Source organism: Leptonychotes weddellii, chromosome 6 (assembly GCF_054177405.1).
Source record: "Leptonychotes weddellii isolate Sample4059 chromosome 6, ASM5417740v2, whole genome shotgun sequence".
NCBI classification, from domain to species: domain Eukaryota; kingdom Metazoa; phylum Chordata; class Mammalia; order Carnivora; family Phocidae; genus Leptonychotes; species Leptonychotes weddellii.
The window spans coordinates 59,255,310-59,273,828 of record NC_138374.1 but is presented as its reverse complement, the minus strand read 5'-3'; the positions used below and the strand labels follow the sequence as shown (position 1 = coordinate 59,273,828).

Below are 18,519 nucleotides of genomic sequence, written 5' to 3'. Positions count from 1 at the left end.
AAAATATTGACTTATGTCTTTCCAGTGTAAGTTTCTGTATATAATTATGTTAAGCAAAAATAAGATCACCTTGTAATTCTGTTATGTAATTGCTTTCTTCGCCATGTATAAATAAATCATGAACACGTACCCACGTTAAAAAAGACTCTCATAAAACAGCTTTAAATATCCATCGTGAAGATTGATGTTTCTCAAGGGGGTGGTGGTATGCCCTCTAGAAAGCAGTTAGGAAATTTACGGGCTACTTGTGATTGGTGCAGAGGCTCGGGGAGACTACTGACATTCTGTGGGCTACAACCAAAGATGTCAGAGTCTCTGAGATGTGCAGGGTAGTTCCACACATCAAAGAATTGTTCCACACCCGGCACACCTTCCAAATGTTCTCTGGGAATGTTACAGCCAGAGGCACTTTGCCCCAAGCACAATCTGAACTAGAAAACCATAAGGGCTAGTGGGTGAAACAGAAATATCTAGAATATACAAGTATGGAGAAGGGGATTGGACTGAACTGTCTCAAACGTTCTACCCAGAGCCACTATCCTATGATGCTGCCACATACAGAAATCTAACCACATGACCTTCTATCTAATTCTCTCAAAATTATCCATTATCAATTATCCATTTTATTCCTATCTTCTTTCATCATCAGGTAACTGAAAAATTTATATCCCATGTCTCTCCGGTTTATCATTTCAAATCCCATGCCTAGACAGCTTTACCCCTAAGCACAAACCAAAAAAACTAAAACAGAAGTACATAAAAATATTTTTAAACAATTCTTACTACAGCAGTATCTATAAATATAAATCACAGAAGTAATCAAAATACACGCTAATTTGGAATTCGTTACATAAGTGATGTTATACTCACAGAATGGAATATTTTATAGTCATTAATATTTTAGAATATTTTATGATATGGAAAACACAATATTAAGTAGGACAAACAAATTACACAGAAATGTCTAAGATAGCATATATATGAAAAAAATTTATACATACAAATCGAATAAGTTGGTTAAAGATAAAAAATAGAGAAAAAGGGGGGGTGGGAGCTGTGTCACTATATACGATATGAGTGGATATGGATGTGTTTGTGTATGTGTGTTTAGTACTGCACATTAGTCTTGAAAAGGAATAACCCTGTAGATGAATACTATGACAGGAACACTGGTGTAGCCATTGCCTCATTGGGAAGATAAAGAGTAAGTTAAAGAATAGCCTCATTCCCATGGCCTCAGGAACACTCAACGGTTAACCAGCTGGTCAGTTTTAAATGAGATTTAAGTTTATATGCACACTCTGTCCCCTATAACCACTATTGAAATTTGTCTCTTAAATCTAGTCCAAATTAGGTCAAGAAGTTTTCTAAGATGTTGAGATTTTAAGGACAAAATTTTTGTTCTATCTCCTAGAAATATTATTTCTAACACAAGGCTATAATACAAAGTTTGTAAAATACGTTCCTTGTAGAAAATTGTATGTTAGAGTATTTGTTATGAAAAGTCGAATTTGCTCATCTTAGCCATAAATGAAGCTGAGGTTGGTGATGATTACCCACTACTTTATTATTCAACTTACATACAGATTGTATAGTCAGAATGCAGAATGCATTCTGGTCTAGCTTTATACTCTGGAGCCGGTTTGAAGTGAATTCAATCCAAATCTATCAGGAAGCCCCTTTCATACACAATTTTTTTTATGCCACATTAAAACAATAGCAACAATATAAGGAGTGCACTAGTGATGAACACAGGGTGATATATGAAAGTATTGAATTACTATACTGTATACCTGAAACTAATATAACACTATAACTAACTAGAATTAAATAAAAACTTAAAACAATAGCAACAATACAAGAACATATACTAAAATGGATAACCATGGTCATATTGGGGTAGTAAGACTAAAAGAAATTATTTCCTTGGATTTTTTTGTATTCTCCAATATAATCATGTCCCATTTATTATTATTTTTAATGAGAGAATGTCTCAGAGTTTCTCTTTTATCTTTACGCCTAATCATTGTCTGTGTGAAAGTGCTAACAATTTATAAAGTAACCAAGGGCAGTCTCAAAAAAAAAAAAATAATAATAATAAAGGAGGGTTTCATTCCCAAAATAATCAAGTGTGGGCTCTTTGTCAATCAGTTCAAGGGGTTGGTGATTTGGTATAGGGTATTTTTGTGCTCTACAGCATGGAGGAGGAATTATTTTTATCTGTGACTGCAAGAGCTTGTTTTTATTAAGCTAAAATCTTTCCACATCTAATCCTTTAAACATCTAAAATGTTGAGCATTTTTAGAATTAGAGTCAGAAGGGGGCGGAGAAATCATCTGACCCAAACTTGTGTTAGAGGAGGGGACTGAGGGATTTGCATGAAGTGACCAAGGTCACCCGAGAGACATGAGATAAGACTCTGCATTTCTTAATTTGGATGTTCTTTCCATTCTATCAGACTATTTCTGAGCCCATGAGGAGGGAGGCAGGATTGGGGGATGAAGAAGATCCCTCGCTATATGGCTCCCTTCCCATGCAATGTAGGCAAAGTAAGCATTTCAGAGCCCATTCGTCACCCAACTGTCTAGCAGGGAGTCTCAAAACATTGTCAAGACAAACTAATTTTTTTTGTTTATACCTCATTCATTCTCCTCCCCCTGCACTATTAAGGAAGAAAGAGAGAGAGAGAAAGAGAGAGAGAGAAAGAGAGAGAGATGGAGAGAGGGAGAAGAGAGGGGAGGGGAGGCGATGGAGGGGAGGGAAAGAGAGGAGAGAAATCCTAAGAGCACACTAATAAGAACATGCTGGCAACATGTAGAGCTCCTGTCTGATACAGTCCAAGAAGGTACATCTTGTCTACTATGTTATTAAAAATCTCTGGGTGCTCATTCTCTTACTCATTCTTTCTCTTTTTAACAGAGCTCATTAAGACTCTGCTTACTTCTATGAAAAACACTTAAATAAGAAACAATTAGCTATTAAAACACAGACAAGTTGTCTATCTCAAAAACAAAAGCTGAAAGGATTTATTCCCCATGGAAAAGTTGTTGCCAACAAAACTTCCTCTTTCCATAAAGCAACAAAGCTTTTTCTTTCTTCTGGAATGTCACAAAAATAGTCAAAGCCATCAAAGGCCATTATTCTTGCTAATACATCAATCTTCAACCCCCTCTAACTGGGGACTTCCAGATGAAGAGGCCAATAAACTCCAATCGCAAATGTAACCACCAACTTAATTAGTAGTAACACAATGCTATAGAATAGCTCCTGTTTATACAGACAAGGTCTTTAACGGCATTAAAAGTTTAATGCTGTCATAAATTTTAATACAATATTTTAAACACAAGTGAGTTAATCACTCTCAAAAGTAAATTTACTTAGCTGGGTAAGAAATCCCCAGCTTCATTAGTATTCTCTTACATTCATAAATCCTCCTTTGTCATATCTGAGGGTTCATAGGATTGGCACTGGCCGTAGCTATATAAAAAAAAATCAAACTGATGCATATTTATCAAGTGGCTGCTCTGAACAGATTGATGGCATTTGTCTTGGTTCCGTTATAAGGGGAGCGAGGGCTTAAGCAAATCACGGCCTCACTGGGTGTCAAACTAGAAAATGAGAGGGCTGTATTAAACGATTCCCAAGGCTTCATTCTTGCTCTAGCCAAATGCAGTTCTATAATTATACGTGTTTTGAAAAGCTCCAGGTACTGAAAAGCATGCCAGAGTAGGGTAATACGCAGCCCCTCCACTCACATGCAATGAAAATCCAAGTTAAAATGTAAATATGTTATCTTGGAAAGGAGGCATAAGACAGTATCAGACATCACCTTATTAGGGCTTAGCTCCAGGCAGCTAGAGTACCCAGGATGAGCAGTAGCTGGGAAGAAAATGATTAAAGCAGGCATTATAAATCAAATGCCTATAGGAGCCAGGCAGAGCGCATAAGTAAGCTGGCAGATTCAGGTGGGAGTTGTGGAAAAATGGACAGCTGCTCCTCAACTCCAGCTAATTGTTGCCTTGTAGTAATACAGGCTCTGGGTTATCCCATCTTTAGTTTCTCAAAAAGAATCTCCCAAATCTATAAAATTTCTGAATTTTATTTATTTATTTATTTATTTTTATTTTTTAAAGATTTCAGTCATTTATTTGCCAGAGAGAGAGCAAGCAAGAGAGAACACAAGCAGGGGGAGTGGCAGGCAGAGGGAGAAGCAGACTCCCCGCCGAGCAGGGAGCCCGATGCGGTACTCAGTCCCAGGACCCCGGGATCATGACCTGAGCGGAAGGCAGACGCTTAACTGACTGAGCCACCCAGGTGTCCCAAAATTTCTGAATTTTAAATATTGAATCAAAATATTTTAAAACATTCTACAAGGCAAGTGTATCTCCACACTAGATAAACTGCAGGACACCAAACTTGAGATCTCTGCTATGGGGCACCGTACAAGGAATATTGACCGTATAAGGACAGAGAGGACATGGCAAATAGGAGGGAGGATGGAGTGAAAGAGGATGGAGGGAGTGAAATCAGTGTCTGAGGTTGGCTCTGTTGAAGAACAAGCAAACTGGGAGATAGAGGTTAGGATAGTGTTTCTAAACTTTTTTGGGGTCATGAGTACCACATGAGATTCTGATGAATGCTTTAGAGATTTTCCCTGGAAAACTAAACATTTATGTAGCAGGTAGAATAATCACCCCCACACACACCACGGTGCCTGTGTCCTCATTTTCTGTCCCACTCCACATGTTACTCTTACATGACAAAAGGGATTCTGCAGATATGATCAAGTTAAGGACCTTGAGATGGGGAGATTACTGTGGATTATCTGAGTCAGTCCAATCTAGTCCCATGAATCCTTAAAATCAGAAAATCTCTCTTGGATCTGGTCAGAGGGAGATGTATGGAAGAATGCTCAGAAATGCAATGTTGCTAGTTTTGCAATGGAGGAAGGGGTACAAGCCAAGCAATGTAGGCAGCCTCTGGAAACTTGGAAAAGGCAAGGAAACAGATGGATTCTCCCCCTAGAGACTCCAGAAAGGGATTGCAGGCCTACTGACACCTTTATTTTAGCCCAAGGAGACCCATGTTGGGTATCTACAGAACTATAAGATTATAAATGTGTGTTGTTTTGGGGCGCCTGGGTGGCTCAGTTGGTTAAGCGGCTGCCTTTGGCTCAGGTCATGATCCCAGGGTCCTGGGATCAAGCCCCGCATCAGGTTCTTTGCTCAGCAGAGAGCCTGCTTCTTCCTCTCCCTCTGCCTGCCTGCTACTCCCCCTGCTTGTGATCTCTCTCTCACTATCTCTCTGCGTCAAATAAATAAATAGAATCTTAAAAAAAAATGTGTGTTGTTTTAAGCCATAGATTTGTGGTCACTTGTTACAGTAGCAACAGAAAACCAATATAATATATACATATATATATATACTCAAACTTTGGGAAAAACATTCATAAACCTCCCTGAAGCTCATCCACAGACACAGATACAGGCTCCTTGCACTAGAAAGAGCTGAAGATACATGATCTGAGAGCTGAAGGTATGAAACTATTTCTCCTTGGCATACATGCAAAGATCAGTTCCCACCTCATAACACAATGAGCTCCGAAATGTCATTTCTACAAGGATGGATTCATTCTCTGAAGATTAACCACTCCTTTGACTCTCATCGAAGTGACATGTGACCCCTTGACGACAGAAAGATCTTTCTTCCCTTTTTCAAAGTGTTCATTATGCAAATAAAATTCTCCCTCCATGCCCAAGATGGTGGCATTTTATACCTGCTGAGATTTAGCCTGGCTCCTTCCCTCACTTTGAGCCAAACCTAGGTCTGGAGCATCCTATTACAGTATCATGTCTCTATCAAGATCTTACTGGGCACCATATGCCTGAATCTGGCCATATGCTGGCTTAAAAGGGAAGAGAAATGTTTTCAGGAATGTGCGCTACCTGACTCAAAGTTGTTTTTAGCCTCAGATCTCATTTCATCAGTTCATCAAGTTTCACAATCCTTGTAATATTTTGAGATTTTTTTTTTTTAAAGTTTCATTAGAATGTCCCTAGGTGATGCCACCATGGCTCTGACAAATAACTCTAGTTTAAAGGTTACCAGCCCAATCTAAATACTAAACTTAATAGTACTAGAGACATAAGTGGCCTAATACCTCTTCTCATCTGACACTTAACTCCAGATCCTGTGATTGCCAACACTGGGGTACAGAATATTCTAGAATGATGCTAGCTCATAAAGCTAGATCCCATCAAGGTGGAGTCTGGAGGCTAGAAGGGAGAAGAAAAGGACAGGGTATTTGGAGTCCTATAGAGGTTTGCTAAGATGTAGAAGTGGCCAACGAGGAAAATGGGGAGAGACAAATCTGACTTAATGAGGAAAGCTGCCCAGGGACCCTGTCTGTATTCAGTTCCTTTCACTGACATGCAGAGAAGGTCTAGGAGCATCCTAAGATGTTACAAAGTTGTATATATGTGCATCTCTTTTTTTCTGAGAAAAGGTACCATAGATCTAAGAATCCAAATTTAACTGTAACTCCCCATCCCCAAATGTAACAATGGCTGCCCAGTACATTTCCTCATCAAAACTATTCTAATTCAATCCTCTTAGCTCTTACTAATCATATGTAAATGATTCCCATCACAGAATCCTATTCAATTTCTGACTTGCCCTCTGATAACAGTAATATTACCACTTACTTTCCCCACTGTAGATGAGATATAAAGTGGTCTAAAGTTACCAAACATCAGGTATCTTTGAGAAGGTTAACTGCTGATAATCATTTTTCCTGACTAGCCTCTGTGGAACATCCACCCCAAAGGGCTGCCCCATACATTCCATACACAAAAATACATAATTTAGTTTTGATTTTTTGTTTCATTTTGTGTTATTATTTTGAAATATGCATGGGTATATAGTTGGCCCTGTTCTTGCTAAGAAAGGCAGTCACCAGTGTGGTGGAGGGGAGACAGGGTCACTGCACAAAATTGGTTCTGGTCTGTCTAAAACAGTTTGATTATAATAAGGCTTCAAATAGGAAGGAGAATGCCCCCATCAGCAGAGAAATGACAAGGTTGAGTCTTACCTGACCTGAGACATAAGAATAAACAGAAAAGTGGTGGCAAATTGTGAGGAGGGTGATACAAGAAACCTATGAATCTGGTTGGAGAGCGGGTCACCTTGCTTTTGGGGCCCCTCCAACCTTTTGGGGCTCTATGATTCTAAATTTAGTATGCTGAATATTTTAAAGCAAAATTACATAGCACAGCCAACTTCTCTGTAGTTGTTGATTCATTTAGGCTGTGCTGCCATAAAAAAAAAAATCTAAAGGTCATGCTCAAAAGCACAGCACTCCCTTACCAGTGAGTGGGGGCTATGATTACGCTGTACACATGATCCTACAAAGACAGCTGGCACAACTAGCAGGCGAATTCTTTCTTCTGTTTATTTCCAGAAGAGACTTTCCACAGACAGCTGCAATGCCAGGCTCCCATCAGAATGCCATGCCAACCTTGCTGCAGACAGCTTAACCTACGTCCTTGCCCTGAATCCAGGGCTGTCTCAGCCGGTCTAGCGGACCAGAGAGGCCAGCCCTGGGGCTGCTTCAAGTGCCTCAAGGACACTCCTTGGATCAGCACAGAAGCCACACCCGCTATTCTGTAATCAAACATTTATAGGTTCAAAGTCTGGCTCAGCTTTTTCACTTGTGCAACATCAGGCCAGTGCCCCAGTGAGTCCAGCCTCAGGCTTCTCCTCCATAAGATGGGGCTGTAAGTACTCACTTTATGAAGAAGTGGCAAAGGCTAAATGAGATGGTATGTGAAAAGAAATTGGCTTGATGTCTACACTGTCATCACTAATTATCATTATCACAGAGGAAAACCTAATCATCGGCATGGAATAAAAGAGGACAAAATGAAATCAGCATTTCTTTCTCCAAGACTATCTCCTCTCCTCTCCGAGCCGTAGGCTGATTATCTCCAAAATGAAGGCAGAGACAGTAGGTTATTTACATTTCTCCTCAGCTCAGACTCAACGAGACTCTCACAGCCTCTTTAAGCAGCTTCTGTGACTTGTAAGGAATGCCAGTCAAAATCAGAAAGCCTTGCCTTGTGTGGGAACGGCAAGCACGGGAAAGCAACACAGGTATAGTACGATTTCTGACAACAAAAGGCCCACCTTTGTTGAACTCGCACTGTTTCTTGGCACCTGAAGGAGTGGTTTTGTGGACTCTCCTGAGCTGGCGTTCCTGTTCTCCCCCGACACTCTGGCTGGCTGGGTGCCACGTGCTCTGTCTCCTGCGAGAAGAAACAGTGGGAGTAGAGGAGTGTCAGTAGCCATCCCACCGCAGTGTTCCACGGTGTTCTTCAGCTGGGAGTGGGGCTCAGGGCAGGGGAGCACAAACAAAACACACTCCGCCGGCTGTAAGTGGGAAAGGGGGCCAATAAGTAATCTGAAATTTAAGAAACCTCCTTTTATCAGTCAGTTGCTACAAGAATATAGAATAAAGAGAAAAATAATGAAAAATCTAATGTTCAAGAGATACAATATAACCATACCATGAAAATATTCACACTAAAAATATTATAAAAGAGTATTGAATAAATAGATATATCTGAAAATATAATTTCTAGAATATTTATAGCATTGGCTCATTTTTGTAAAAACAAACATATGTATGAATACACACACATACAGACTGAGATACCAAAATCTTAACAGTGACTAACTCTGAGATGTCATTTCTTTTTCTTTTTTCCTGTTTGGGGCTCATCAACATTTTTTACAATAAACATACATTATTCCTGTAATAGGAAAGAAATTTAAGTTGGTCTGAAATCTAAGAAACATCATTTTTATAAATTCCAAATGCCAAGCATGCAAGCATGCTCTTCCCTCTCTCCCTCCCTCTAACACACACACACACACACACACACACACACACACTTGCCATTAGCTACACTGCATCCAAAGAAATCACTACAGTGGTCATCTCATTATGCAATCTATGCATTAATTTAGAAGAACTCCAGAATGCTAAACTTTCTAGAGAATATCATAAACACATCCAAGCTAAATGAATCTGGATTCACTACAAGGAGACATACACTAAAAATGAAAGATTTATATACATTCAACAGTTGAACCACTACAGTTTTTGAGCTGTGTCAGATCTCTAATTGACAAGTTTTCCTAGCAGCAAAATAGCCCCTCTTTACCTGATAAAAGAAATATTAAAACTAAAATCAGTGAGAAATTGAGTAAATCCAGATGGCTACTGTCATGCAGTGAGAATATTCATGTGCTGCAATACATCTGGGTCTGACTGAGCAGTATACCGTGGTGGCAATATAGACCAAGCTTTCCTATTCGGAGTGTGGGTTAAAGTCAGTACAAGTGTCAATATGTCACATGTCTCAGAAGTCACTTTTCCAAAACAGCCAAATAATGTGGTGGGGCTTTTTGCCAAGTAGTCATCACAAGCCTCTACAACAAAATTGTGAGGCATCTGTGTGGCTCAGTCAGTAAAGCATTTGCCTTCTGCTCAGGTCATGATCTCAGGGTCCTAGGATTGAGCCCTGCATCAGGTTCCCTGCTTGGTGGGGAGTCTGCTTCTCCCTCTCCCTCTGCCCTTCCCCCATGCCCTGCTCATGCTCTCACTGTCTCGTGCTCTCTCTCAAATAAATAAATAAAATCTTTCTAAAAAATTAAAAAATAAAAAAAATTTTATGAATGCCTTCCTATAAGAGGGTTAAAGTGGGGAATTGGGGCAGAGATAAGGAAAGGGATTAATTATTCCTCCAGGATCCTTTAATTCCATTTTTCTAAGCCTGCAGCTTTAGGCAAAAAGACACTCTGGACATAGTAACTGCTTCTGAAAAATTCTACAACTACCCAAATACTGGCCAAGTTTCCCCAACAATGGGTTCGAGTGAGATAGCTCTGCTTACTACTTGTGAGTTATGTGACCTTACACAAGTTACATCAATTATCAGGATCTCCACTTCCTTGTCTGTAAATGGGGATAATACTCCCAGGGTCACGGGCACCTGGGTGGCTCAGGGTTAAGCGACTGCCTTCGGCTCAGGTCATGATCCTGGAGTCCTGGGATGGAGTCCCGCATCAGGCTCCCTGCTCAGCAGGGAGTCTGCTTCTCCCTCTGACCCTCCCCCCTCTCATGTGCTCTCTCTCTCTCATTCTCTCTCTCAAATAAATAAATAAATATCTTTAAAAAAAAAATACTCCCAGGGTCTCAAAGTTGTTGAACAAGATGTCATTAGAACATCTCTTAGTACTTGCCAACTGGAGGTGCACCACAGATGGGAGCTATGAGTGCTAATATTTCTTTTATAAAAATTCCCCTGAAGCTCAATATTCCGGAAGTTATGTTAAGGAAACTCTCAGAGACTTAATCCAAATGAGTTTATCAAAAGCAAAGCTATTTTTGTGGTCGGATGTTCGTTTCAAATTTCTATACTTCAAGAGTCTAGAAGTTACTCAAGAACCTCATAGGAAATAGGAGAGTAAACCCCAATTCTTACTCGCTCCAGTTTTTAAAAATAATTTCATGGGGGCACCTGGGTGGCTCAGTTGGTTAAGCGACTGCCTTCAGCTCAGGTCATGATCCCGGAGTCCTGGGATCGAGTCCCACATCAGGCTCCCGGCTCAGCGGGGAGCCTGCTTCTCCCTCTGACCCTCTCCCCTCTCATGCTGTTTCCTTTTCTCTCTCTCTCTCAAATAAATAAATAAATAAAATCTTAAAAAAAAAATTTCATGCTTTTCCTTAAAGGGAGAAGGCAGAAGGAAAAGGGATGTCATTCTAACTAAATTAATAAAACAGTAGTTTCCAAAGGTATTGTGCTGCCAGGTATCATTTATTCATAAGGACATAAAGGAAAAAAAATATATAACAAGAACAGTAATACTCAATCATGGTTATTGGCCTCTATAACAGAGAGACACATGAGAGACCAGGACTCACCCCCTTGGTGAATTCACATCCCTATTTCAATTGGGCTCCACCACCTGACCAGTGACAAGGCTAACTAGGACTGCCAAATAAAGTTCTTAGAATAGATAATATACTCATGTATGATTAAGAGAACATATCCCCCCCCCACCTCCCAAAGGTGACACTATCTGAACAAGAACATATTTAATTAGCTTTGCTCATTTAAGCTTCATTACATCTTTGTTTGGGATCTGCTATAACATCCCCATCAAAAATTCTAGAACACTAAAGCAGAGTGTTTACCTTAAAATGACTGAGTTATATTTTTACTTAAAAAAGAATCACCTACTACAAACAAAGGATGTTGACAGTTAAGGAGGTTATGTAAAAGTGAATAAGACGATCCTGCCCCCAGAGAATTTTAAAATCTACTGTGTGACAAAGACTAAAATCTAAGAGGGCAGACACTAACTTGTTACTTCTGTGGTAATGTGTTTGCCAAATGGGCAGGTCCAAGCTGACCAATGGAAATGAAGGAAGGAGAAGCCAAGACCCTCTCCTCCAGGCTTGTCTTCCTGGTACCTGGCCTGGCAGAGGCTGGAGGGGCACCTGTAAGACAAGTGATCCTACATCATTTCCTCCTGCTCCCAGCCATTCCCTATCCTTTGACCCCGTGTCCTGTATGTCCCAATTCTAGCTTCAGCGGAGTGATTTTTGGTTCTCTGCTATACGCAGGAGCAATTAAATTGACTTAGCTCTGAGATATTTCATAAGTAAGGCATCTGTAAAACAAACATTATTTCAGTTATTTTCTGATCCATGAGCAGAGGCTAGGATAGTATACACAATCAGAGAGAAACTGTCTATTAGACTGAGAGGCTCAGAACCTCAGCTGAGTCAAGGAAAAATTAGCTGCCCCTAAGCAGAAATAGTGAAATATAATATTTTGTCCTTGTTGGGATTTTAGTGAATTCGGCTGACTCTTACAGAACTTGAGAGAATCTAGTTTTGATCCAATATAATGGCCACAGCTTCAGACTCTTCCAAGTCCCCCAATTTGTACAAATCCATAACCCAGAAGAAATAAAAAAATGTTTTCACCTAGTCCTAGTTTTTGCTCAGCTTGATGAACCAGAATGCTACCCTTGGGCCTCAAAGACCTACACATCCTTTAAATCTTCCTTTCAAGATGTGTGGTCAATCAAAATATTAACTTTTTTCATCTACTCACACTTGAGGTTTTATCTGTGTCCATTCTATTCCAAAATTGATTTAAAAATTTACTTTCTTCAACTACTGGCTTAAATTTTAAATTAAGTGGGTTTATAACTAATCCCTTCATTGCTAATAACTATGCCTTGCATTTATGAAAGCATGTTCTTCCCAAGATCTTTAAATACTACATGATTAATACATCTGGTATCTCCAGATTGGAAAAACATATATATTCAGCTCTTAGAATAGGCAATGTGTTATAAATCTACCCTATCCTATGTCACCCCAGAGTTCTTTTCACCTTAAATCTGCACACATCTGTGAAAGTGACTTAAAGTCCTTTTGAATATTTGGGGGTTTTAAAGGCATTTGTCCCTGATCAAAAGAACTACTGGATTATCACATCCATCTTACAGCTGGGGGAAAAGAGGCTCTGGAAGAGCTTATTATAGTATCTTCATGTGTGTCTGATTACCCATTTTAAGTGTTCTGGAACTTTAAGACATAGAGAACTGTTTCTTCAGACATCTTTTTAAAATAATTTCTGCCTGCCTTGGTCACTATTTCAACACAGAAATAAATCATGGAGGAAGAGAGGCCTATGTTCAAAATCCACACATATCCACAAAGTAGGATCTCCTCTGATCTTATTTCCTTATCTGAAATACAAGGATATCAACTAGTTTACTGCCTACATTTGTAAGAATTTCTGGTAGAAAATAGACATTCAAATTAGGCTATTTTGTCTACTTTCCAAATCAAATAACATTCATCGAGTGCCTGACCTGTACCGGGCACTAAACTAGGCACTTTTAACCTGTATGTCCTCATTTAAAACTAGGAGGCAAATCTTACTCTCACTTTTCCCCAGTGAGAATAATCAAGTGAAGACAAGACAGAATTCTTTCCACTTTATTTCAACATCCCAAGTTTACTATTATCAAATGACAAAACTAAAACAATTTAGTAACTAGTTTCAGGTCCTTTATTCAAGGGAAAACAATCCATGTATTTAGGGAGTACAGAACCTATCAAATAGTGGAGCACTCTTCCTAAGGTTTTGTGGGCAAGAATGAGCATTATAGAGTGTAAGAAGAGGCAACACGGAAACAGGGCATGAATGACTAGGAATTCAGGGATTTCCTTATAAGGCTAGCGGGCCCTATTCTCTAGGTAAGATCAGCTAGCTAAGGCTAACTTGAAAGATTGTGACTGATGTTAGGGTTTCTTGACAATTTTCAGTAAGTGCAGGCTGACTTTGTTTAGATTTGTGACATGGGGTAGGCCACTGAGATGGCCTCCATTTTGTGGGTCCCAATATACAAATTAATATTATCAACTTACCCCCTTTTGATAAATTCTCAATTGTATTGCAAGTATTGATCAAAATTTAAAGTATTAGTGCCACTCTGAGCTACCACTCCTTGTTGCTATTGGAATCAGGATGAACCTCTAACTTCAATTCATAGGTTAGGATATCAAGGTCTTGGTCCCTTAGGTGGCAGTTCTTCATCCCATTTTTTGCCATTCTAGGCACAGAAAGAACATTTGTCTCATTACCAGTGGCTGCATGCATACATTTAAAGCTTTTGAGAGAATATGGTATATCAGGGAGACTATTAGAATGGTTTTAAACTGAGTAATACCCAATGTTTGGAGGACACTCCGAACTTTCCAATGTCATAATCCCCATGGCCCAAACCAACTTAGATTAAATAGATCAAAGAAAGACCCCACTGAGTCATTTTCTCAAGCCAAATGGCTTGTTTATGTATTTTATATAACAGTTTCCACTTCTCCAGAAGTGTTTATCCACAAGTGTATTCCAGAGAAACTGAGGCATTAGAAATCAGGAAGAAGTTTGTGATGGGAAGAATTATGGAATCACCCGCATCACAGTAAATCCAATAGTTGATTGGAGGTTGGCTAACCTGCTTTTGTAACGGTCTGAGATATGTGAACAATGGCAAAGTCTTTCCAGGACAGGGCAAGGCAGTAGGTTGACAAAAGAATGACAAAGACATTCAGGGTGTAAGAATTAGGAAAAGGATTGTTGGAAAGAAAGGAGAAATGGAAAGAAACATTCTTAATGTTTTGGGAGGAAGCAGTCAACCTCAACATCAGCTAATTCTCTTCCTAGTCAATTGGATTTTGATGTCTCTAGCATTTGCACAGGCACAGATGTCAGGGGGAGCCTTCTTCAGTTGTGAAATTTAAACACCTTGTAATTTGGCAGCAGTGTTGGTGGATGACAGCACTTGGTAGAGTCCTTTCCATTAATCTTACTTTTGCAAAATCAACAGAATAAAAAATGGTTTTCTTAAAATAACAAAATACTTTAAAATGCATACAGTTAAAGACCTGATGAGAGTTCCTTTGATGGTGAAATGTAGTTATTTCTGTGGCATACAATAATTTAGAATAATAACTGGACATTAAAGTATTGATAAATTTCTAGAAACTCTATAAACAATTTCTGGAATATCTATGTTAGGAACATATATCCATACACATATAACCTAAGAAGGTTTATCAATACTTATTTGACAATGCTTTCTACATAATTTAACATATCAAATAAACCTAATTTGTTTAACATCTCTCTTTTACAAGGTGAGAAACAAATCTTTTGAGATTTCCAGGGACACTCTAGGGTATATCAAAGATACTTTGAGGTCAAGAAGACTCCATTTAGAATTTGATTGGGGGAAGTTGTCAAAATGTCAAAAGGTTTGAATATTTGACTACGTAGGACCACAGATCATTATCAAATACTTAATTATCTATTTAACCAAACTGGCAATAGCAGATTTGAAAAGCAAACACAAAAGGTTACATTGTTGTGAATGAGATTTAGCTCTTTTAATACTAAGAAGACTGGGTTCTATTAAGTAATCAAAGACCTGATATAAAAACAACATGAAACACAGGAAACTATTTTGCTAAGGCAAAAAAAAAAAAAAAATCTTTGCTTTCCAGGTAGATTGTCCAAAAGGTAAAGTGAACAAAAACCCTTTCACAATCACTTAACAAGAGCAGACCAATAGCATCAGTGTACTTTTGATAATAAAACTCATTTTTTAGGGGAAAAAAAAAAACCTTAAATCCATTCTAATCTTAGCCAGCTTGACCACAACTAACATTCTTTTCCTAACATTCCTTTTCTACAAAAGTTCTATAACTTCTTATAACCATTCAGATTACTTACTATGTTTTTTCCTTCTTTCTCATTCTGAAATAGTCATTTTACTTTCTTTACCTACTTTTCATTCACAGTTATTTACTTTCTCCCTTATTATTTTGAAATAGGTTTAAGTACATATATTGATTATAATTATTACCATTAGAATACTAAATTCCTAGTGAAAACTAAGAATTAAGCAAGTGTGGACTGGCAAATTTATAAATATATTTCATAACTTCTAGAAATAACTTCTTCCTCAGTAAACTTTTCAATGTAGACAACACATGTTTACTAATAGGACAACTAGCCTTAGTTCTTCTGTAAAAGTAAGTCAAAAGAAGATAAACTATGCTCAGTAGTTAATGTTTCAGTATTTTATATTCCTTGGAAATGATCTAGATATTATCCCATTTAACTTATCTCAGTATAATAGTAAGGTTTCAAGTTACCAAAAAGATTTTGAAAACTACTTTTAAGTAGATATACAAAAAGCATAATTATTGTTGGAAAGTTCATTTATAAACTTTTATCTGACCTCTATTTAATTTACTTGTTCCTAACAATTATGTTTAGATTACTCATGAAAAGATGATTTGCTGTTTATTTATTCATGAAATTGTCCTTTTTTTAATTTAAGTTTTGCTACTTAACATACAGTGCAGTATTGGCTTCTGGAGTAAAATTCAGTGATTCATCACTTACATACAACACCCAGTGCCCATCACGACTACACACAACACCCAGTGCTCATCACAACAAGGGTCCTCCTTAATACTCACCACCTATCTAGCCCATCCCCCACCCACCTCCCTCCATCAACCCTCAGTTTGTTCTCGATCTCTGTAACAGATAACATGAGCTTCTTTCACTTTTTTTTTTTTTGAGCTTCTTTCACTTTTAATAAACCTAGGTAGAATTATAGTTCTGCTTATATTTAATATTGATAGCTCTAAAGACGTGCCAGTTTTGATTAAAGCAACAAACTTAAGTTGATGTTTATTTACCAAGATTATTTTAGATTAAAACAAATGAGAAACATTTGGGTTACTTTCTATATTTCTGTGAGCATATTTGACATGTTTATGTATAAATATAACTGTACAAATTAATTTTGGCAATACCAACCAAAGATAGAAAAAAAATCACACATTTATAATATACAGACATACATAAACATACAGATAGTTGTAAAGAGAGATTTTATAGCTTTAATTTCAAATTTTAGCCACAGGACAGGTAAAATAATATAAAACTCAGTAGCCTCTAAAAGAAGAGTTGGATCCAAATTGGTTTCTGGCAGATAGAATAAGTTAGATTACCTGCTCAGATGGCTTACACATTTTTCTGTTTGTGGAAAAGACTTTTAAGATTTTTCATACGCCTAGGCTCCAAATAGCCTTTCCTCTTTTTCCCTTCTGATAGAAATTACCTACCTAAAGCTTGCATTTCAAACAGATGGCTTCCATAGATAAGAGTTCCTAGTGAAGAACAGGTAGAACATTTACATCTCAAAGGCACAGAAAAAGAATCCAAGTTTCTCCAAAGACTTTTGTTTCCTAAATCCAGAATTTTATAATACCTACAACCTTCTGAGATGAATAAAGGAAGTTGGGGATTGGTTTTAAAAAAGGAAACGTGGGTGAATTGCTCCCAGAGATTCACTTATGTTCTTGTGAAGACTCAATTTATAAGAAAAGTACACTTGTTTTTAATTCCTCAAAGAATTAGGTTGCAATCTGAATGACATCAAGGAGGTTGACCCACCCATCCAACTACATAATCTATTTGCTTCTTTAGATCAGAGAGAAGATTTTCAAATAAGACGGAAATCAAAAGATTCCTATGTTCTAGATTTAGAGCTTTGTCCTTGGATAAAGTTTGCCTTTGTTTTTCTTTCCTTCTGGGTACATTTAGCTTAGAAGAGAAGACCTTAAAAAAAAAGTTCCTATCAGGCTCTGAATACCAGCTGGCCGTAAAGCTATTTAGAAATCCTTGCAAATATCTTTTCAAGTTTCAGCTGGGGCAAAGAGTAAACATTCTTGGCAGTATTAAACAACTCAAAGATACTAGCTTCCCAGTATCCAGAGCCATTCCAAAAATTGCCAAAAGTAAGAAAGACAGACAATTCCCCTGAAGTGGGCAATAGTCAGTAGGACCCCAGCTAAAGTGGATTTGCAACCCACATTTCTGTCTGGCCATATTCTGGGTGCCCTGATTCTCGAAACCTGCATGCCCCCGGCAGGCAGAAAACCAAGTCAAGTTCTTAGGACACAAAACAATACAAACAAGAAGGCAATAGTTGTCCCTGGGAGAGAAAGTATCTACAACCAGTGGGGACCTCAAAGCCAAATTCATAAAAGTCTGAATTTAGTAGGGAAGGGATAACATGAAATCTCACTTTCCTCTCTCAACCAGGCACTAAAAAGGTCTAGGAGAACTGACTCCAGTAAGAATTTTTAGCCTTCACCAGCTTCTGCCTGTTTTCCCAAGATCCCATCCGCAGGCTCCAAAGAGAGTGGGGTTTAGAGAGTGTAGTTCTGGTATCTACCAGCATTTAGCAAGATTTTCCATTATTTTAATTTAGTTTCCCCTTGGCTGTTTAAGAGAGCAACTAGTAAGAGTTTACTGGAGAATTCCTTGAAGTCCTGGCAACTCTAAGAAAAGCCCATTTGGGGGCCCTCCTTCAAGGGTAGATACGGGGGCATTTGAGTTGGTATGGAAGAATTGGACAAAAAAAAAAATCTTTGAGGAAAATATTTTTTCCAGTGTCCCTACTGATTACAAATGAGACACTGATTTCTGGGCCAGTGTGTTGATTTTGGGCCTCTAGGAGGTGAAACAGGGTTTTTAGGTTTCTGACATTGGAGCTATTGCAGTTGTAAGGCTACTAACTTGGTGGATTTTTGTTTATGGTCAGAGTGGAAAGTCAACTCAGACAGGGGATTAGTAAAATACAGTACTGAGGAAAAGGAAGATAGAAGGGAGTTGAAAGAGACATGTCAGTCTTAAGAAGTCTTTTGTTTTGAAGATGGCGGAGGAGTAGGAGACCTGGATTTCGTCTCCTCTCAGGAATTCAGCTGGATAGGGATCAAACCATTCTGAACACCTACAAACTCAACAGGAGATCGAAGAAAAGAAGAGCAACAACTCTCTCATCAGAAAA

The 18,519-nt window shown here is 38.4% G+C and overlaps 1 protein-coding gene across 8 annotated transcripts in view; it reads right to left on the bottom strand.

Moving 5' to 3' along the window:
• Positions 1–18,519, bottom strand: part of FAM13C (family with sequence similarity 13 member C) — a 141,591-nt gene that overhangs the window by 78,327 nt on the left and 44,745 nt on the right. For all 8 annotated transcript variants that reach the window (XM_081824229.1, XM_081824223.1, XM_081824224.1 and 5 more), the window contains one exon: positions 8,185–8,303. In XM_081824229.1, the coding sequence (XP_081680355.1) occupies positions 8,185–8,303 (119 nt within the window). The remainder of the gene's footprint in view (positions 1–8,184; positions 8,304–18,519) is intronic.